Genomic DNA, 22,974 nt, shown 5'->3' on the forward strand with positions numbered 1-22,974 from the left:
GGAGAAGTTTTGGAGGGGATCCCAGAAACTGTGTCCTCTCTCCAGAACAGATCCAGTCTGCCCCTCAGCCAGGCCCATGGAAACCCCTCACTACTCCTGTGAAGTCAATGATACCTGCATGAAGCTTACTGCATGGCTCTTCACTGGATGAATATACGGAGGAAATGACCCAAGAGCCCCGTGGTGCCCTGGTGGGTACCTGAGGGCTATGGTTCAATCTCCATGTTCATGAGCAAAGCTACTCTCTAAGGATCGGAAGTATTTGATGCTGTCCTCTAACACAGGAAATACATAGTGGCATCGAAGGGCTGGGGAGGTCTCAAGCAGTCTGTCTTGCTGTTCTAGCATGAGGACCACAAGTGGAGCCTCAAGACCCATGTAAAACTAGGGTGTGGCAGCACATTTAGCAATCCCAGTGCTGAGGAGGTAGAGGCAGGAGGGTCCCAGCCAGTCAGCCTAGTCAAATCGATGAGCCCCAGACCCCAGTGAGAGTTCCTCTCTTAAAAAATAAGGCGGTGAGAGACACCTGCCCAGTCTAGACTCTGGGGTGTGGGGGTGGGGGTGGAGAGGTGCCTTGGTCCTGCTTCAACTGGGACAGACTCAGTAGACTTCCTAGGGGAGGGCTTACCCTCTCCATGGAGCAGATGAGAGGAGAGGAGGAGGAGAGGGCTTGGGAGGGAAGGAGGGAGGGGGAACTGGGATTGGAATGTAAAAAATTAATTAAAAAAATGAACAACAACAAAAAAACAATAAACAATGGAGTCAGAAGTGAAAAAAAATAAGGTGGTATTGGCTCCTGAGAAATAATGCCTAAGGCTGACCTTGGCATGCATGCACATCAGCATGCATGTACACCACATACATGTGCACACATGTATGTAAATAAATAATAAATCCTCAGTGGATAACAGCAAATGGGGAAGTTCTAGAAGATAGCATTTAGAAAAAATTATCTTTCCGGGTGGTGCTTGCACACGCCTTTTAATCTCAGCACTTGGAAGGCAGAGGCAGGCGGATCTCTGTGAGTTGAGACCAGCCTGGTCTACAAGAGCTAGTTCCAGAATAGGCTCCAAAGCTACACAGAGAAACCCTGCCTCGAAAAACAACAGAAATTATCTTTATGACCTTGGAGTAGGTAAAGATTTTTGTTGTTATTATATGAGAGACGGTTTATATACTCTATAGCCCAAACTAGCCTGAAACTCATGTAGTCGAGGTTTGCCTCAATCTCATGGCAATCCTCCTGCCTCAGCCTGCTGATTGCTAATATAACAGGCATGAATGATCACACCTACTAGGAAAAGACATTTTTAAACAAGACATTGAAATGGAAGGTGATAACGGGACTATGGTAAGACTGAAATCTGTTTATGGAGAAACTCCTGTAATTAAGTAAATGACTAGGTGTAGCAGTGACAGAATGATACACACACACACACACACACACACACACACACACACAAGGAGGGGGAGCAGGCTTTCAAAAGGACAAGCCTATAACTAGAAAAGGTATTTGTAACTCCTAAGCACCCCAACAGCTTATTTCCAGACTGGCTTTGTAAACTCCAGAGTGATACAGCTTAGTAACATAAAATGGGCAAAAGTCCTAGTGACTATAATGGTTTTCCTTCCTTCACTCAAGGTGACCAACTTATAAAGACTCACTGTTTAATCTGGGTTTTGTCCTTGATATTGTCCCTGTCCCTTTAGATTTGAGGTGGCACCCACGGTGGGAGCCCATGGCCCAGCGAAAGTTCTCTCTTCACTGCTGGGAAGCAAGAGAGAAAAAAGGAAGAGACGATGGCCCTGCGGTCCTCTCCAAGGGCTCTACCTTTCAAATCCCTCCCCTAATGGCACCTCATTGGAGATCCAGGGTAACACTTGGACCTTCAGGGGACATTCTAGGCTCAGACTGAGGCTACCAGCTGTTCCTTCAGAGATGATATTCAAGTGGCCAGACTGCCATCTGAATTGACAAGTAAAAGTTCAGAGATGGAGCTGGCTGTGTGTTTAAGAACTCTTACTGCTCATGCAGCAAGTCACATTGAGTGGCTCACAGCCACCTGTCACTCCAACTCCAGGGATCTGACTCACTCTGGCCACACACACACAGCACATACACACAGAGATACACACACACACAGTCACACAGACACACACACACACACAGCTCACATAAGGCAATACCAAATACTGGCAAGGATGTTAAGCACTGAACAACTCGGGCTCCCAAACCCTTTGAGGAGAAAAGTGAACCTAGATAAGCCTGGTGGCTCCACTCAAAGAAGAGTCTCCCCCTCAGCATGTATTTTTGTGCATCAAGACTTGTATAAGCCAGGAGTAGAGGAACCTACCTGCAATCCCAGTACTCAGGAGGCTGAGGCAGGAGGATTGTGAGTGGGAGGCCAGCCTGAGCAAGACCTTGTCTCAAAATAACACATAAGCGGGATGGACCAATAGCCTCCAAAACAATACAGAGAAACCCTGTCTCGTAAAAACCAAAAATAAATAAATAAATAACACATAAGATGGTATCATTAAGGGCTGGAGAGATGGCTCAGCAGTTAAGAGCACTGACTGCTCTTTCCAGAGGATCTGGGTTCAATTCCCAGCACCCACATGGTAGCTCACAACTCCAAGATCCAATAACCCCACACAGACATTTATGCAGAGATAATACTAATGCACACAAAATAAAAATATTTTAAAAAGGTGTCATTAAGCAGCACTGTCCCTCACAGCACAATAGAACAAACTAAAAGCCCACAGAGGGCAGAATGGTTAATTACAGGAGCTGGAGCCAACCCTACCCCACAGTGGATAGAGCAGTGGTCTCTTCTCATCTCACTATGTAGCTGAAGATGGCTAGCTACACACATCCCAATTCTACCCACACAAGGTTCTAAGAAGTTGTATCGACTACATCAAACTCCATTTTGCAGGGTGTATAATTGAAACTGTTAACTAAACCAGGGAGCGAGTGATCATGTCTAAAGGGGAGGAAAACATCTAGAAGAGAGGTTTACATCAGATACGGGTGTTCATTTTACAGCAGTTTGCTACTCCACACATTTATGCTTTGTGGCTTTACTGTATGTTTACGAGGTGCTGCCACATCTGCCGTTACTTCCAATAAAAGCAAATTGGTTGGTGGTTTATCTTCTCAGTACTGTAATACTTACCCAGCATGGGCTCACTTCCTCCTTTGCATACTTGGGAGATGTCACCCAAAGGATGTCTAAAAAACATCCCAGGAATTTTATTTTATTCTTCCTTGTTTTGTGGTGCTGAGCATGGAACCTAGGGCCTTGTGTGTGTCTGGGCTAGCAAGGTACCATTGGCCTGCACCATAGTCCTGATTTCATCTTGTTATAGAACCATATGCAAGTTGTACACCTCTGTTCACATTGGCCCCTTTCCTGGCCTTATGTACCATGGAAGGCACTGTGGACATTGGTGGTTTCTCTACTACAAACAGTTATCTTGATCTTTGTGGCCTGAGTTATCTCATATCTTTGTGGCTTTTCTCAACCTTACCCCACTCCCCATAGCCAACCCCTCAGCAGGTGACATTGTTTTCTACTTGCCAGAGAAAATGGGATTCATCAGCTAAGAACACCTGTCAGTCCCCATTAAACCCTGACCAACAACCTACCTCTCACCACCCCCTCTTCCCCCAGTCTGATCAGTTAAAACCTATTGCTTAGCAGTGGGTAAAGGTGCTTGCAGCCCAAGTTCAATGCCCAGAACCCGCGGAGAGAAGCAGTTCTTGAAAGCTGTCCTCTGACCTCCACAAACTCTATGGCACACACACACACACACACACAGACACAGACACACACACACACACACACACATCACTCCCAGTCCTGTGTTGGGATACCTGAAATATGCTATTTTTCCTGTTTTGCAAGAGTTTATGAGCAGACCCAGGCCCCTTGCTTATCCAAGCCTCCTATAGACTCTTGGCAGTCTCCCCAGGGGAATCCCTCTGTCCCCTCACTACCACTTTTCAACTTTATGCAATTTCCTTCTACTTTGTCTATTTCTTTCTTTTGTTTGTTTGTTTGTTTGTTTTCGAGACAGGGTTTCTCTGTATTGTTTTGGAGGCTGTCCGAGAACTCACTCTGTAGACCAGGCTGGCCTCGAACTCACAGAGATCCACCTGCCTCTGCCTCCCGAGTGCTGGGATTAAAGGTGTGCACCACCACCGCCTGGCTACTTTGTCTATTTCTAAATGTGCTCATTACAAAGTTAAAATCAGTTGTTGCTCAGTGGGTGGCTATGCGGACACGTGACCTGACACAGAAGAAGGCCTAAGGAACATGAGTGACGAGCAGCTGACAGCAGCATTAGAAAGCCTTTGCAAACAGTTTTCTACCAAGTCTAGACTCGGTGTTAGCAGTCCTGGATTCCAGCAGACCCGCACACACAAACTTAAATAGATACCTTGTCTGGGCAACACTATGTTGACATTCCATCTCAGTCAGAAATAGTTCAGTTGTAGATTTGAGTGTAAAAGGAAAGGAACCACTGTCACAGACAGTGATGTGTGTGTGTGTGCATGCATTTTAGCTAAAAGCAGCATGTTATGGCTTATGGATTATGCACGTACAGGATTGTAAGGTTTATCTTTGTTTCTGACCCTGAAAGGATATTTTCGAGGCCAGCCTCTGAGTGCCCCGTGTATGCCACGAATGCTGGGTACCAGTCAGATCTGTGTGGGATAGGGATAGGCCCCTTTCTTCTTTCTCACCTGTGCAGCATCTGTCCCTAGTGCCGAGTCTCAATGGCTGTCTGATGGCGATCCACAAGTGGGAGGGGGTACGGGCTGGCCCTCCCAAGGGTGTTCCCAGGCCATACTGCCCACCCCACTTCACACTCACCTGACCAGCAATGTAGATGGGAAGGAAGATCCAGGCTAGCATCAGCACAGAAAACAAGCCCTGCCCCCCAAAAAAACACAGTCAGAGCGGCTCTGCCCACACGATGGAGCCATTCCCCTGCACTCCACCCCTGAAATAGTCACTTCCTTGCTGCGTGGTTCACTTTCCCTGGCCTTTCTACTTCCACGTTTAAAACTGTAAGAGACTGACAGCATGGACATAGCGCCTGAGGTTCAGCTTCTTAGAGGTTGAGACAGGGTCACTGAGGTTGAGACTAGTCTGTGCAACATAGTGAGACCCTCAAAAAACATAACAAAACAAAAACCCCAAAACAGAGAGAGAGGGACAGACGGGGGATTAAGTAGGAGAGAGGAAACTGGTAATAAAAGACTTGGGGACATCTAATTCTGTCTCCTAAGCACCACACTGTCCTCTTTCGTCAGTTCTGCACCCCCTTCTCTTCCCCTGCAGTGGTGGGCTATACCAACAGGGAGCTGAGGATTCTGGAAGAGTTATCACAGGTCTCAAGAGTCATCTTCCTCCCTTATGAATTAGACCTAAGGAGACCTCACTAGATTGCTTGAGGAGAATCAGCCCAATAGTACTGAATGAGCAGTTAATCCATGCCAGCCTCTCCTCTGCACCCTTCATAATTAGGAGTTCAATCAGTCCTCACACACTGAGCCTAATGGCAGGGACCATGATCACCCCCTAATGTATATAGGAGGTCCAGAAAGGTCAAGTAATTTAACCAAGGTCATACGGCTTGCAAGCATGAATGCTGAGTGATGGGGGATGTCCTTCTGTATATATGTTTCTCTTATTGGTTGATGAATAAAACACTGTTTGACTGATAGAAGCAGGAATATAGGCAGGGCTAGGAGACAAGGAGAATTCTGGGAAAGATAGGCAGAGAAGCACCGGAAAGAATCATGCCATGTGGAGACCGGGAGGATAGGACCTGCCAGGTGTTCTCCAGTAAGATAAGGCCAAGTAGAAATACATAGATTAGTAGTTATGTGTTAATAACTAACGCAGAGCTAGCCAATAAGAAGCCCTAGCCATCAGACAATTGCTTTATAACTAATACAGCCTCTGTGTGTTTATTTGGGGCTGAGAAGGGCAGTGGGACCTGGTGGGACAAGAAAATGCCTGCAATAGCTGAGGCCGCCTAGTTCTAACCTGTAGGTAACTCTTATCCTGTGGGAGTGTGTGTGACATAGGTGACACAACCACCTGCGGGAGAAGCTACTCTGAGATGCCTACTTTGGAGGAGAATGCATCTCTGTGTCTCTAGGGACATGAAACACACATACCACTGAGCATTTTGTTTCAGTAATTGCCGACTGATGCTTAAAATATACAGCTATGCCTTCTGTCACCTGCCTCCTGCCATTTTCTACATACACGAGGAAGCATCCTGGGCCCCCACCCTCTTGATGTTTGGGGTTATGACCCTATGAGTTCCCACTAAGCAGATACACTGACCCAAATAAATTAGTTGTCTAGGGGCACCTTGGAAGCCTGTTCGCTTAACTAAAAATGCATTTCACTTTTAAAGTGCCAAGTGTTCACCTCCCCCAGGTTGTGCTGCAGAACAGAGGGGAGATGTCTGCACCACAGCAAAACTCACATTAAGTTCATAGGCGGCAACAGAGATGCCCACAGCAGCACCGGATCCTGCTAGGCCAATGAAGTGCCCACTTCCAACATTGCTGGCAAACAAGGATGCACCCACCTGTGGGGAGATGAATGGGAAGAGTCCTGGAGCTGGGCCTGGAGAATTGTATCTATTCCAAGCTCAGACCACTCTTCAAAGGGACCAAGACAAGTGGGGAAATACAGAATGTGGGACAATTCTATCCTACAAGCCATATTTCTGCAGTGCACAGCTTGAGCAACTGTCTGTAGCATCCATAGTGGACAGGATTACAGGAAATCCTTCATGATGCAAACCAGCTCTGTTCTCCAACTCAACAAAGTGTGTGTGTGTGTGTGTGTGTGTGTGTGTGTGTGTGTGAGAGAGAGAGAGAGAGAGAGAGAGAGAGAGACAGACAGACAGACAGACAGACAGACAGACAGTGTCTGTAGATCACCTTTAAAAGGAATAGCTAATTGGACTACTGTATTTGTTATCTGCCTTCAACATCCAGTCCAGTTGGTTCCATATTTTCATTCAAACTTTAAGAGCTCAGTATGTATTCCCCAGGGCAGGTGTTGAGCGTGACAATGAGTCTTGAGTTCAGGCAGTGCTGCAGTCTACCTAGCCATGGTGACTGGTACAGTGATGAGCTTGAGATGCAGTCAGAGATAAAACATTTTCCAGGGAGGCAAATGCTGTCTCCGTGCTAGCCTGGAGAGGATGAACAATCTGGAGCAGTATTTACTTCTTGTTGCCATGAAGTTGAAAGTGTTTGGCTATCTTATAGAAGGAGAGGAGCTGAGGCAGATAAGTGACAGGTAAGTTGACAGTTGATGGATGGATTGATGCATAATGGACTGTAGCATAAATAATAAAAATGTAGATTATTGGATCTACTTTTAACAGAGTACTAATAGACAGATGAAGGTAGACAATAGATCAATAGATGGAGGCATATTTTGAGAAACTAGATTATCAGGTCATAGTAATATTGATAAATTGAACCTCTACAACCATCTTATAGATGAACTGACAGATTCTTTTTTATGTAGATAAATTCAAGCAAGGCTTTCTTTAGTTTTCACTCCAACTTGAACACAACATGGAGCAAAACAATGTCAGAGCTTGAAGAGTCTTTTAGAAATGACTTAATATTTTTTTTTTGCAGTGCTGGAGGGGGAACCAGAGCCTTGCACACACGAGGCAAACATCTTCCCCAGAACTCCTCCCCATCTGAGAAGTGATGATGGAACCCGAGAGCACTTACTGGCCACCACACCATGTTGCCTCCAGCCAGGAAGTAGCCTTTCACTGTGTCTCTCTTGGTCCTCACCGTGGACTGCAAGGAAGGAGAGGGCTGGTGAGGAGAATGTCAGTGCTCAGGCATCCAAGGGGGCAGAGGCTGTGAGCTGGGAGGCCACATTTGGGTTGAGATTCCTTTTGTCTGACTGAAACAGTTTGATGTGACTACCCAAGTCGCCTCTGGCCAGTGTGGCCCTACCAGTCCCCACTTCACACGTTTGTGATAACCTACACGATTCCTGTAGACATCTGGGCTGCAGACCTGTGGCTTGCCAATGACAGCTCATAATGGATTTCATCGCTTGCAATGTTCTAGAACCTGTTTCTGTGAGATATTTCCTAAGTACCAGGGCAGATACATTTAAAAGAATTACTTTTTTTTTTTTTTTTGGTTTTTCGAGACAGGGTTTCTCTGTGGCTTTGGAGGCTGTCCTGGAACTCGCTTGGTAGTCCAGGCTGGCCTCGAACTCACAGAGATCTGCCTGCCTCTGCCTCCTGAGTGCTGGGATTAAAGGCGTGCGCCACCAACACCCGGCTTTACATTTTAAATTAATTAATAGACAACTGTAATTAAAAATTGTAGCTTTTAATTACATTTTTTAACTTTAAATTTTGGGAGTTCACAATGCGGCTGACTGGACTGGCACTCACTCTGTAGACCAGGCTGGCATAACTCGGAGGTCCGCCTGCCTCTGCCTCCTGAGTGCTGTGGTTAAAGGCGTGCACAATGCACATCCAACAGCAGCTTCTTTTAATCCTTGCTGTTTGATGTTTGAGACATCAAAATGTTTCTCTCACAGTTCTGTAGAGCTGGGAGTCAAAGGTCAAGGTGCCAGCAAGTTCAGCCTCTGGAGAGGCCTGTCCTTCTAGATGCAGCCTTCTCTGTGTAACAGCCCTGGCTGTCCTGGAACTCTCTCTCTCTACAGACCAGGCTAACTTAACTCACAGAGGTCCACCTGCCTCTGCCTCCTGAGTGCTGGGACTAAAGGCGTGCACCACCACCACCCCATAAGTAGTTCTTAAACATATCCCATGGAAGGATGTCCAGCCTCATTTGTTAAGTGAATATTAACAATGCCCTGAGATATCCTCCCCGACACCACCTGTGTCAGGTTGGAAACAATGAAAACAATACATTGTTACTGAGAGTGGTGAACAAACTGGCATTCATCACTGTTGAGAGTGCAGGCTAAAACTAGCCCAAGGAAGACATTCTGATGGCAGTTGTCATATTATAAATGTGTGTTATCTTGTAATATAACCAATCTACTGTAGGAAAAGTGTCCTGTATTAGCAGCACTCCAAAATGATGAGTGTGCAGAGTTGACCTATTACAGTATTATGGTAAGAGGAGAAAGAACAAAATCCCAAATGACCCTCAGCACATCACTTATACTAGAAGCATCTGAGGGAAAGCCTTGAAACTACGTACCAATTCAAAAGATGCCTAGGGGACAGGGCTGGGCAGAAACAGCAAGGTTAGAACAGCACAGCATCAGTTATCTCCTCTTTTACAAAGGAGCAACACACACATATAAATACACATACATACATACATACATACATACATACATACATATATATATACATACATACACACACTACACTACAGACCACAAACACACACACACACAGACACACACACACAGACACACACATTAATGTTTGAGCTCTGGCTGGGCATGGTATCACACACCTGTAATTCCAGCATTTGAGAGGCTGAGGCAGAAGAATAACAAGTTTGAAGCTAGACTGGGCTACACAGCAAGACCTTGTCTCCAAAGAATATATGATTTGTTCTGATTTGCTTTTAAACCTGGGAGAATACATTAATGAATAGTATGTCCAATGCTCACAAGTTAACAATAGTGATCACCTGCAAAGGGAGTGGTCACAGTAGGAATTTATATGACATTTACTAAGCTGCTGTTAGTTTTTAATCTTGTAACTATATTACCATAAAATGCACATATATGTATACGTATACATATAGACATACACATTCATACATATACTTACTATATATAACATATATATGTATATATGATAGCATAAGCTTCGCAGTAAAGGAAATGGGGATTCTTGCTTCAAGCCTCATAATTTAGTAATAGATTAAAGAACCTAAATTCTTTGGGCCTACGTTTCTTTTATCTGTAAAATGGGTATAAGATCTTTCTTGAGGGGCAGGAGAGATGGCTAAGTGGTAAAGAATGCATAAAGTTCTTGCAGAGGACGCATCAAGTGGCCCACAACCATCTGCAACTCCAGCTCAGGGGACCCCACACCTTCTTCAGACCTCTTCTTCTGACTTCTGCGGGGACACACGCACACATGCTCACATGTCTATACACACACACACACACACACACACACACACACAAACTAAAGCAAGAAAAATACTAGCTTCCTTGAAAATTATATGAAATAACATAAGTGAACATACATTACCTTATTGCCCAACACAGTAAATACATAAATGTATTTTTAAAAAATGACAGGTGCTAGCCAAGTGCTCTACCACTGACTTGTACTCCAGACACTCCACATATTTTGGGGGGATTTTTCTTTTGAGACAGAGTTTCACTGTGTAACCCTGACTAGCCTAGAACTTGCTACATAGGCCTGGCTGACCTTGAACTCACTTGCCTCCACATATTTTATGTCCTAATTGCTGTAGTTCATTTCTTCCTCTCTTGGTGTCCTGTTTTCCCAAAGGCTAGAGTCCACTCTGGGGTTTTGACCAGATGTGCCCTCCTTGCCCCATCTCTCACTTCATCTCCTGGCTTACCCATAATCCAACAGCCAGGACAAAAAGGAAGTACAAAACCAGAACAGCAATGTCTCCAGGCTCCAGGCTCTTCTGGGGGAAAGCCTCCAGGGCATCAGACTGTGGAGGCTGAGGGCTGATGGTGCCACTCTCCATGGTGCTGAATGAACCTCCCAATCCTGGGGAGAGGGAAGCAATGTTAGATTCCAGAGCCCAGAGTCCCTTTCCTCACTCCATCTGCAGCTCCCTCCCCATCCCCAACCCACTCCCATGGAGCAGCAGCAGTAGCAACAACGATGACCTACCTGGGTGGAGGTATGGTGGAGACAGCTTCAGGAAGTCAGGTCCATCCCTCCAACCATAATCATCTAACCACCCTTCCACCCACTCTTTCACCCACCCAGAAAATACAGAGAAGGAGCTAATATTGATGCAATTGATTTTTTGTTTGTTTTTGCTTTAACACTTCAACTACTTGCTCAGAAAAACAAACAATTCAAAGAGTTCAAGCAACATTGGACGTGTTAGTCTTTCCAGCACTCTGGAGGCTGAGGCAGGAGGATTAATGAGTGTGAGGCTAACCTGAGTTACATAGCAAAATGCTGTCAAGGAGAATAGGGCACATAAAGTTCCAGCATGCTTTTTGTCCTGGTCTGGTTTCTGTTGCTGTGGCAAACACCATGACCAGAAGCAACTTGGGAAAGAGTTGATTTCATCTTACATCTATCACCGAGGAAAGAAAAGTCAGGAGCTCGATGCAGGAACTGAGGCAGAGACCATGGAGGAACACTGCTTACTGGCTTGCTCCCTCCCAGGCTCATGCTGAGCTCCATATCTTATATGGCCCAGGGGTGTACCTCCCAGCGATGGCACTGCCCACAGTAGACTGGGCCTTCCCACATCAGTTAGCAATTACGAAATGTCTCAGGTTGGAGAGATGGCCCAGCAGTGAAGAGCACCAGCTGCTCTTCCAGAGGTCCTGAGTTCAATTCCTAGCACCCACATGGTGGCTTATAGCCATATACAGTGGGATCTGATGCCATCTTCTGGCTTGTAGGTAAACATGCAGAAAGAGTACCGTATACATAAAATAAATAAATAATATTCAAGAAAAGAAAGAAATGGGCTGGAGAGATGGCTTAGGGGTTAAGAGCAGTGCCCATTCTTCCAGAAGTCCAGAGTTCAATTCCCAGCAACCACATGGTGGCTCACAACCATCTTAATGAAGTCTGGTGCCCTCTCCTGGCCTGCAGGGATACATGCAGGCTGAACATTGTATACATAATAAATAAATAGAACTTTAAAAAAGATTCTTAAGATATTTATCTTTAAAAGATAGAAAATGTCTCATAGACATGACCACAGGCTAATTTGATGGAGGTAATTCTTCATTGAGATACCCTCTTTTCCAGGTATCTTAGTTGCTTAGTATCTTAGTGGTCTGGACCCTTCCACATCAATATTAATCAAGAAAATGTCCCACAAACTTGCCCCCAGGACAATCTGATGGAGGCAATTCCTCAACTGAAAGTGCCACTACCTAGATATGTCTAAATTTGTGTTAAATTGACAAAAAAGAAAAAAACTAGTTTGTACTCTTCTACTTAGTCAGCACATGGCCCAGGGTAAGTGTAAAATGGGAGGAGTCCTTCAGACACCAAAGTCTTGTCCCAACAATGCATCCGCCCATTAATTGCATATATTTAATATACACCCATACAGCACCTGCTGCCTTCTTGGATTCCCTCTAAGTGTTTTCTTCCCTGAAAAGTGGACACTTTCATTATTATCCTTGTTTTGTAGAAGAAGTTAGACATGTCAAGTAGCTTGTCCAGGTAACACAGCTCAAGTGGCAGGCTTGGAACCTGAACCCGAATAACCTTGCTCCCGAATCCATACTTTGAGCTACTATTGGAAACCATTTCTCTGGAGATTGCACTTCCACGGACATTTCTTTTATTATTTTAATTTTAAATAGCTTGTTTCACATGTCAATCCCAGTTCCCTCTCCCTCCCCTCTTCCTGCACCCCCATCCCCCCCAGCCTCCCACCCTATATGTCATTTCACTCAGGGCAGGGTCCAGGCACTCCCCTAAGAGTCCAGGCTGAGAGAGCATCCCTCTTTGTGCTATGGACACACGATGTCTGTTTGAATGCCAGGGATAAACACTGATCCACTGCCCAGGGCCCCATAGTTGCCCAGGCCTCCTCACTGACTCTCACATTCAGGGGGTCTGGATCAGTCCCATGCTGGCCTCCCAGCTATCGGTCTGGGGTCCAAGAGCTCTCCCCTGTTCAGATCAGCTGTCTCTGCTGGTTTTGCCAGCCCATTCTTTGCCAATTTGCTCATCGCTCCTCTCTCTGTCACTGGGTTCCATGGGTTCAGTTCAGTGTTTAACTGTGGGTGTTTGCCTCTGCTTCCATCAGTCACTGGATGAAGGCTCCCGGATGGTTATTGACATCAAGTTCATTATCAGGAATGGGCATTCGAGGTGGTCTCTCCACTATTGCTTAGCTTGCCAGTTGGTGTCATCCCTTTAGATCACTAGAGGTCACACTGGTGCCTGATCTGTCTTCTAACCTATGAAAACCTCTTCCCCACTCAACCTTCCTGTTCCCCCATGACCTACTCTCTCTTCCTCTTCTCCCCCTCTCTTCTTCCCAGCTCCCACTCCCCCCCCACCCCTTGCCGTGTTCCCCATCTGTTCAGAAGATCTTGCCTCATTCCTCTTCTCTGGGGTACCATGCATATCTCTTAGGTTCTTTCCTGTTTCCCAGACTCTCTGTCAGTGGAAGTGAAGACTGGCACTATCCTGATCCATGTCTAAAATCCATATATAAGTGAGTACATACCATGGTTGTCTTTTTGTGACTGGGTTACCTCACTCAGGATGGTTTCTTCTAGTGCCATCCATTTACCTGCGAATTTCAAGATTCCGTTGTTTTTTTCTGCTGAGTAATACTCCATTGTGTAAATGTACCATATTTTCTCTATCCACTCTTCAGTTGAGGGGCATCTAGGTTGCTTCCAGGTTCTGGCTATTACAAATAATGCTGCTATGAACATAGTGGAGCAGATGCCCTTGTTGTATGAATTTGCCTCTTTTGGATATATGCCTAAGAGTGGAATTGCTGGGTCTTGTGGTAGATTGATTCCCATTTTCCTGAGGAATCTCCATACTGATTTCCAAAGTGGCTGTACAAGTTGGCACTCCCACCAGCAGTGGAGGAGTGTTCCCCCCCGCTCCACATCCTCTCCAGCATAAATTGTCTTCGGTGTTTTTGATTTTAGCCATTCTGACAGGAGTAAGATGGTATCTCAAAGTTGTTTTGATTTGCATTTCCCTGATGGCTAAGGATGTTGAGCACTTTCTTAAGTGTCTCTTGGCCATTTTAGCCTCCTCTATTGAGAATTCTCTATTTAGTTCTGTACCCCACCTTTTAATTGGATCCTTTGGTGTTTTGGAGACTTGCTTCTTGAGTTCTTTGTAAATTTTGGAGATTAGCCCTCTATCAAATGTGGGGTTAGTGAATATCTTTTCCCATTCTGTGGACTGCCTTTTTGTCTTGTTGACTGTGTCCTTTGCCTTACAGAAGCTTTTTAGTTTCAGGAGGTCCCATTTGTTAATTGTTGATCTCAGTGTCTGTGCCACTGGTATTATGTTCAGGAAGTGGTCTCCTGTACCAACTCGTTGAAGAGTATCTCCCACTTTCTCTTCTAAGAGTTTCAGTGTGGTTGGATTTATGTTGAGATCCATTTGGACTTAAGTTTTGTACAAGATGATAAAAATGGATCTATCTTCAGTCTTCTACATACCAATACCCAGTTATGCCAGCACCATTTGTTGAAGATGCTTTCTTTTTTCCATTGTATAGTTTTAGCTTCTTTGTCAAAAATCAAATGTTCATAGGTGTGTGGGCCAAAATCAGGGTTTTCAATTCGGTTCCACTGGTCTACCTGCCTATTTTTGTGCCAATACCAAGCTGTTTTCAGGACTATAGCTCTATAATAGAGCTTGAAGTCAGGTATGGTGATGCCTCCTGAAGTTCCTTTATTGTATAGGGTTGTTTTGGTTATCCTGGGCCTTTTGTTTTTCCATATAAAGTTGATTAATGTTCTTTCCAGGTCTGTGAAGAATTGTGCCGGAATTTTAATAGGGGTTGCATTGAATCTGTAGACTGCTTTTGGCAAGATGGCCATTTTTATTATGTTGATCCTACCAATCCAAGAGCATGGGAGATCTTCCCATTTTCTGTTATCCTCTTTGATTTCTTTCTTTAACGACTCAAAGTTCTTGATATACAGGTCTTTCACTTCCTTGGTTAACATTATCCCCAGATATTTGATGCTGTTTATGGCTATTGTAAAGGGTGATGTTTCTCTGATTTCTTTCTCAGTCACTTCATCATCTGTATATAATAGGGCCACTGATATTTTTGAGTTAACCTTGTATCCTGCCACATTGCTGAAGGTGTTTATCAGCTCTAGGAGTTCCCTTGCAGAGTTTTTCGGGTCACTTATGTAAACTATCATATCATCTGCAAATAGTGAAAGCTTGACTTCTTCTTTTCCTATTTGTATCTCCTTGATCTCCTTTTGTTGTCTTATTGCTGTAGCTAGAACTTCAAGTACAATATTGAAAAGATATGGAGAGAGTGAACAGCCTTGTCCTGTTCCTGATTTTAGAGGAATTTCGTTGAGTTTCTCTCCATTTAGTTTGATGTTAGCTGTTGGTTTACTGTATATTGCTTTTATTATGTTCAGGTATGTTCCTGTTATCCCTGATCTCTCTAGGACCTTTATCATGAAGGGGTGCTGGATTTTGTCAAAGGCTTTTTCAGCATCTAGTGAGATGATCATGTGGTTTTTCTTTCACAGTTTGTTTATATGGTGGATTACATTGATAGGTTTTCTAATGTTGAAACATCCCTGCATTCCTGGGATGAAGCCTTCCACGGACATTTTAAGAGAGTTCAGTGATAGGCAGAATAATGACCCCAAAGGTATGTATATTTAATGCCCAGAACCTGTGATTGTGTAGTGTTCACAGAAAGAAACAAGACTGCTAGTCAGCTGACCTTAAAATAGGCTAGTGCCTGCCTCCACCGGGAGCATCTAATGCAATCACAAATGACACCAAATCAGAGTGGCCAGAGAGGTGACAGTCTTAGAAGTGCTTAGCTCAGCATTGCTGGCTTTGAACACAGGGCAATGGTGTCCTGATCCAAAGAACGAAAGTGGCTTCTAGAAGCTGACAAAGCAAATGAACAGACTGACCCAGGGCCTCCAGAAAGAATTCAGCTCCACTGAGGCCTGTGTGTATGTAGTACAAAGTACGCAAGCCATGCGTGTGCCTGTGAGTACGGTAGAAGGCTGCAAGCTGTGGATGTGCCTGTGTGTGCCACTGCACAGATCTGCAGGGCTTGCAGAGGACAACATCAAGTGTTTTCATTTTTTGGCTCATTTTTAGATAAGGTCTCTCATTAAACCCAGCGCTCACTTGGTGCCTAGACCGGCTGCCCAGAGAGCCCCGGGGATCTGTCATTCTCTGCCCTTCTCAGAGCTGGGAATACAGGTATGTGCCACACAGCTCTATAAAAGGGTGCTAGGGATCTGAACTCAGGTCCTCGTGCATGCACAGCAAGTACTTTACCCATTGAGCTATCTCTCCAGTCACTTGCTGACACCTAGATTTGAGCCCAGTAAGACCTATCTAGCACTTTGAACTCCAGAACTCAAGATAATAAGCATGTGTTGTTCTAGCTGCCTGGTCTGGGATAATTGGCTGCAGCAACTATGAGAAACTAGGTGGTTCTGACTGGGGCATGGGCATAGTTGTGCCATCCCCTGTTAGCCATGGGTCAGGAGTGGTCAGTCCTCACTGTCCATGGTGTGTAGCCCAGTACTGGGACAAATAGCCCAGAGACAGAGATAATCTATGATGGTCTGTGTGGTACAAATGCAGAGACTCAGACAAACCAGACCTTTAAAGGATTCAAGTTCTCACCAGGAATTGTTAGTGCACACCTTTAATTCCAGCACTCAGGAGGCAGAAACAGGCAGATCTCTGTGAGTTCAAGGCCAGCCTGGTCTACAGAGTGAATTCTAGGGCAGCCAGAACTGTTACAGAGAAACCGTGTCTCGAAAAAACAAACACAGCCTCCAAAGCCACAGAGAAACCCTGTCTTAACCCCCTACCAAAAAAGAAGAAGAAGAAGAAGAAGAAGAAGAAGAAGAAGAAGAAGAAGAAGAAGAAGAAGAAGAAGAAGAAGAAGAAGAAGAAGAAGAAGAAGAAGAAGAAGAAGAAGAAGAAACAAAAAGTAAAATGTTAGGCATTCAAGCACTCGGGACTTGGGTGGTCAGCTGGGAAAGTGCTTTCCCATAAACACGAGGACCTGAGTTTGATCATCAGCACCCCAGTGAAAAACACTAGGGAAAAAAGATCTAGGCATAGTGATACGATCTCGTCATCTTGACTCTTGGAAGACAGAGACAGGAGGATCTCCAGGGCTCATTGGCTGGCCAGGCTACTCTAATTGGTGAGCCATGGGTCCCAGTGAGACACCATCTCATAAAAGCAAGGTGGATGGTTCTTGAGAGAAGGCTTCTAAAGTTGATCCAAATTGACTTCTAGCGTCCACTTGCATGTGCACACTCTTGCACACACACTCACACACGTTAACTTATATATATATATACATATATATATATATATACCAAAGAGAGGGAGGGAAGGAGGGAAGGAGGGAAGGAGGGAAGGAAGGAAGGAAGGAAGGAAGGAAGGAAGGAAGGAAGGAAGGAAGGAAGGAAGGAAGGAAGGACAGACTCCAGTTCCGGAGACACAGAACTGTTCCACCCCTTGCCAACCCTGAGAGTCTGAACAAGCTGCTTAATGCTGAAGAACAACTCAACTAGTTTGCATTTCAGAGCCTGCTGGGGTCCTTCACAAACAGCACAGCTGACCTTCTACTTGCAACTAACTCTGCCTCCTGAGTACAGAGATTACAGGTGTGCACCACCTGCCAGGCCTGGCTGCCTGTTTGCTATTGAGTGCAGAGCCTTGCATTATTGCACAGATACAGTCATCACCACCACTGAGTATCTCCTGTTTCTCTACTATATATTTACTATTTCCTGTGGTGAGGGAAGGACCACCTCACTCTATGTGGAGGAATTGAGAAGGTTGCCTGTGAGAGGCATGTCTTCTACCCTCGTACTGTCTAGTGAGACAATCCCCAATACTGTAAAAATGAAAGAAAAGAGAAGAAGCCTTAGTTTACTTTCCACTACTGTGATAAACACCATGACCAAAGGCAACTTGGGGAGGAAAGGGTTTGTTTGGCTTACACGTCTCAGATCACAATCAACTGAGGGTAGCCAAGGCAGAAACTCAAGCAGAAGCTGTGAAGGGATGTTGCTCACCGGCTTGCTCCTCCTGTCTTCTGTTTGCTTTCTTATATACCCTAGGACCATCTGCCCAGGCACCACCTGCAGTGTGCAGGGTCTTCCCACATCATCATCAATTAAGAAAACACTCCACAGTCTTGTCTCCCGGCCGGATTTATGGGGATATTTACTTAGTTGAGGTTCCCTCTTCTCACAGGACTCCAGCTTGGGACAAGTGGACAAAAAACTAACCAGCATAGGAAAAAAGGAAGGAAGGGAGGGAGGGAGAGAGGGAGGGAGGGAGGGAGGGAGGGAGGGAGGGAGGGAGGAAGGGAGGAAGGGAGGAAGGGAGGAAGGGAGGAAGGGAGAAAGGGAGGAAGGGAGGAAGGGAGGAAGGGAGAAAGGAAGGCATTAAATTTACAACTGAGCTATCACTATGGTATACCATGCTTCTAACATGAGAGTCTTAGCAAAAAAATTTTTTTTGGTTTTTCGAGACAGGGTTTCTCTGTGGCTTTGGAGGCTATCCTGGAACTCGCTTCGTAGTCCAGGCTGGTCTCGAACTCACAGAGATCTGCCTGCCTCTGCCTCCCGACTGTCGGGATTAAAGGTGTGCGCCACCAACGCCCGGCTGCAAAAATATTTTTGATGATACTTTGAATATTAAGAACAAGTACACAACTGGGCGTGGTGGCACACACCTTTAATCCCGACAGTTGGGAGGCAGAGGCAGGAGGATCTCTGTGAGTTTGAGGTCAGCCTTGTCTATGTAGTGAGTTCCAGGACAGTCAGGTCTATGTAGAGAGACTCTGTCTCAGAAAACAAACAAACAAATGTCTTTTACAAATTGGAGAAGGTTCTAGATACTTGCAGGCATGTCTTTTGTCCCCATGGCTATCTGGGATGTCTGGTCTGGAAGTCTTAGCCATGAAGTAGTTCTGCGCATTGCAGCATGTGTTGCATCTAGTCTCTACATACTAGTATACAGTGGTATAAACTGACAAAATCAAAATGCTCTCACACCCTGAAAGTCCAATATCCCCACTGCACACCTTTGCTCCAGGCTAAAGAACACCATCAAAGAATTTCTAATAAAGAAGTGCAGGGCTTGGGAATATGGCTCAGTGGTGGAGCACTTGCCTAGTGTTCACCAGGTCATAGGTTCCATTCCCAGCACTGCAGTGTAACCCTGATGATAATAAGGAAATAATGTGAGCAGGTGGGGATGAAGAGATCGGCTCAAGTAGCAACCAGAGGTGGGCAGGAAGGTGAATGTGGAGGCCATGGCTCTGCCTGGGCGATGGACAGAGTAGGGAGAAGGCTGGTTGGTCTGTTATTGCTGCTGCCATAACAAAACACCTTAGCCTGAATACATTTGAAGGTTTATTTTATGTGTCTATGCTTGTGTCTGAGTGCATGTATGTGCACCACGTGCAGTGCATGCAGGTGTCTGCAGAGCCACAAGGAGGCGTTGAGTCTGTTGGAACTGGAGTTACAGGGAGTTGCCTGGTATGGGTGGAAGGAACTGAGCCAAGGCCCTTTGCAAGAGCAGCAAGGGCTCTTAGCGACTGAGTCACCTCTCCAGCACCTGGAAAAAATTCTCAATAGCATGACTCTGTTGACCACAGTTCCAAAGTCCAAGAAGCCCACGAACAAGGTGATGGCAGATTTCCTGTCTGGCAAACCCTGATCTTCATTAAGTGATGCTTTTTTCAGTGGACTCCCAGGATGGAAACAGCAGCAGCCTCCAGCAAGCTTCTCTTAGAAGGAAACTAATCCATTTGTGAAGGTTTTGTTATATGACTTAAGCACCTCCCAATGGCCCCATCTCTTATCACCATTGCACTGGGGTTTGGGTTGTGACCTATGAACCCTTTTTTTGTGTGTGTGTGGTTTTTCAAGACAGGGTTTCTCTGTAACTTTGGAGGCTAGGCTGTCCTAGAACTCTCTTTTGTAGACCAGGCTAGCTTTGAACTCACAGAGACTCACCTGCCTCTACCTTCCGAGTGTTGGGACTAAAGGCATAGGCCACCAACCCCCAGCAACCTATAAACTCTTAAAGAGACACACGCATTCTAACCACAGCACAGGGAGAGTAGTAGAGAAATGATTTGGAATTTGCTGACAAGACTTGGTGATAGGGAAAGTGGGACAGGGACTCTCCAGCAAGGTCCTGCATCTACTAAGAGCCCGGGGCCTGGTCACCTGAGCAGGATAGCTCAGTCACCACCCCGGGGCTGGCTTTCTTTCTCAGTGCTATTGACTTTTGGGTGGTTTGTTTGCTTTGCTTTGACTTTAGAATGGATGTAAGCACCTCAGCAGGGTGTTCTTGGTCCTTAGAGCTGGCTTTCCTTTCTCAATACTATGGGCTTTTGAGTGATTTGTTTTGCTTTGCCCTTTAGAATGGATCCTGCTATATACTGCAACCTGAATTACTATGTAGCCCAGACTGGCTCTAAACCTGCTGTGATCCTGCATCAGCATGCCTAGCCTGCTGTTGACATTTTAGACTGACTGGCTCATTTATGTGTTGTATGTGTCTTTATCACACCTGTGTGCATTGGCACATGTGTCTATGCATGTGTGGTGTTACAGGCCTTTTTAGGAATGTCTGGCTTGTCACAGAGGTGCTGGAATCCAAACTCTGGTCCTCATGATTGCTCAGCAAGCACTTATATTAACTGCTAAGCCATCTCTCCAGGTCTAATTATTTTTTCTTTTTTTCTTTTTTTTATTTTTCAAGACAGGGTTTCTCTGTATTGCTTTGGAGGCTGTCCTGGAACTCACTCTGTAAACCAGGCTAGCCTTGAATTTACAGGGATCCACCTGCCTCTGCCTCCTGAGTGCTGGGATTAAAGGCGTGCACCACCAATGCCCAACTCGAACCTACTTCTAAAACTCTTGAAGGAACAAAATCACAACACAGTCCAGACACGGGAAATAAGAGTGTGCACAAAACACTAAATTCAATCCCCAACACTGACAGAAAAGACTAGCCAGGGAGCCACTGTGCTTGGAACCCCCTTGGAGAAACGGAAGCAGCAAGTCAGTGAGCCCGGCAGGGGTCAAGTCTTCCCAGAACTGTTGACCACACGGAGGAATCTGTGGTGCATTTTCTTGATTGATTATTGATATGGTAGAGCCCAGCTGAGGTGGAGGTTTTTTGTTTGTTTTTTTATCATAGCAGGGGTTGGGGTGAGGGGATTTCCATCTTCTAGGACACCAGATAGACTAACATTTGGCTAGGTGTTTCCCTGCAAAGGGGGATGGGTGTGTGCTGTGCAGAAAGGGGAAGACAACATATATCCAAAGGAGGCAAATTCATGCAACAAGGGCATCTGCTCCACTATGTTCATAGCAACATTATTTGCAATAGCCAGAACCTGGAAGCAACCTAGATGCCCCTCAACTGAAGAGTGGATAGAGAAAATGTGGTACATTTACACAATGGAATATTACTCAGCAGAAAAAAAAACAATGGAATCTTGAAATTCGAAGGTAAATGGATAGCACTGGAAGAAACCATCCTGAGTGAGGTAACCCAGTGGCAAAAAGACAGATATGGTATGTACTCACTCATATATGGATTTTGGACATGGATCAGGATAGTGCCAGTCTGCATTTCCACTGACAGAGAGTCTGGAAAACAGGAAAGAACCTAAAAGATATGCCTAGTACCCAAGAGAAGAGGAATGAGACAAGATCCTCTGAACAGATGGGGAACACGGCGAGGGGTGGGGGGGAATAGGAGCTGGAAAGAAGAGAGGGGGAGAAGAGGAAGAGAGAGTAGGTCATGGGGGAACAGGAAGGTTGAGTGGGGGGGGGGTAGAATAGAGGGAAGAGGTTTTCATAGGTTAGAAGACAGATCAGGCACCAGTGTGACCTCTAGTGATCTAAAGGGATGACACCAACTGGCAAGCTAAGCAATAGTGGAGAGACCACCTCGAATGCCCATTCCTGATAATGAACTTGATGTCAATAACCATCCGGGAGCCTTCATCCAGTGACTGATGGAAGCAGAGGCAAACACCCACAGTTAAACACTGAACTGAACCCATGGAACCCAGTGACAGAGAGAGGAGCGATGAGCAAATTGGCAAAGAATGGGCTGGCAAAACCAGCAGAGACAGCTGATCTGAACAGGGGAGAGCTCTTGGACCCCAGACCGATAGCTGGGAGGCCAGCATGGGACTGATCCAGACCCCCTGAATGTGAGAGTCAGTGAGGAGGCCTGGGCAACTATGGGGCCCTGGGCAGTGGATCAGTGTTTATCCCTGGCATACAAACAGACATCGTGTGTCCATAGCACAAAGAGGGATGCTCTCTCAGCCTGGACTCTTAGGGGAGTGCCTGGACCCTACCCTGAATGAAATGACAGACTCTAGATATCCCCTATGTGGAAGGGGATGTCTGGGGGATGGGGGTGTAGGGAGATGGGGGTGTGGGAGGAGGGGAGGGAGAGGGAACTGGGATTGACATGTGAAACAAGCTATTTAAAATTAAAATAAAAAAATTTTTTAAAGACAAAAAAAAAGAGAGGGCGATGGGGGAAGCAAGGAAAACGTGACACCTTTTCTTTCATATGGAATCAAGATTTTCATATGTCACAGGAAAGATGAAAGGGGAAAGTTGAGGGAAAGAAGAGGAGCGGTGAGCGTGCCCACGTGATGGAAGCAAGGTACAACAATGTTTATGGGTGAGAATGTCGTAGTGATGCCCATTCTTTTCTTTTCTTATTTATTTGTCTACTTGTTTGTTTGTTTGCTGGTTTTTTCGAGACAGGGTTTCTCTGTATTGTTTTGGAGGCTGTTCTGAAACTCACTCTGTAGACCAGGCTGGCCTGTAACTCACAGAGATCTGCCTGCCTCTGCCTCCCGAGTGCTGGGATTAAAGGTGTGTGTGACCACCACCCACTCTTTTCTACTAAAAGAAAAAATTAGCTCTGCCTTACAGATTTTTTTGTCTAAGGTAGGAGATAAGGCTCTTGTTT

General features: G+C 45.5%; 1 protein-coding gene across 3 annotated transcripts in view; it reads right to left on the reverse strand.

Moving 5' to 3' along the window:
• Slc5a11 (solute carrier family 5 member 11) overlaps positions 1-22,974 on the reverse strand; it is a 77,045-nt gene that overhangs the window by 30,316 nt on the left and 23,755 nt on the right. For 2 of the 3 annotated variants that reach the window (XM_040754955.1, XM_040754949.1), the window contains exons 2-5: positions 10,619-10,776; positions 7,796-7,867; positions 6,520-6,624; positions 4,887-4,946 (exon numbers count right to left, since the gene is read on the reverse strand). In XM_040754955.1, the coding sequence (XP_040610889.1) occupies positions 4,887-4,946; positions 6,520-6,624; positions 7,796-7,867; positions 10,619-10,753 (372 nt within the window). In that variant the 5' untranslated portion in view covers positions 10,754-10,776. Of the gene's footprint in view, positions 1-4,886; positions 4,947-6,519; positions 6,625-7,795; positions 7,868-8,062; positions 8,102-10,618; positions 10,777-22,974 lie in introns of those variants that run through there. The other variant, XM_040754961.1, reaches the window with a different exon arrangement.

The sequence above is a fragment of the Mesocricetus auratus genome, unplaced genomic scaffold, assembly GCF_017639785.1.
Source record: "Mesocricetus auratus isolate SY011 unplaced genomic scaffold, BCM_Maur_2.0 Super-Scaffold_4256, whole genome shotgun sequence".
NCBI lineage: Eukaryota > Metazoa > Chordata > Mammalia > Rodentia > Cricetidae > Mesocricetus > Mesocricetus auratus.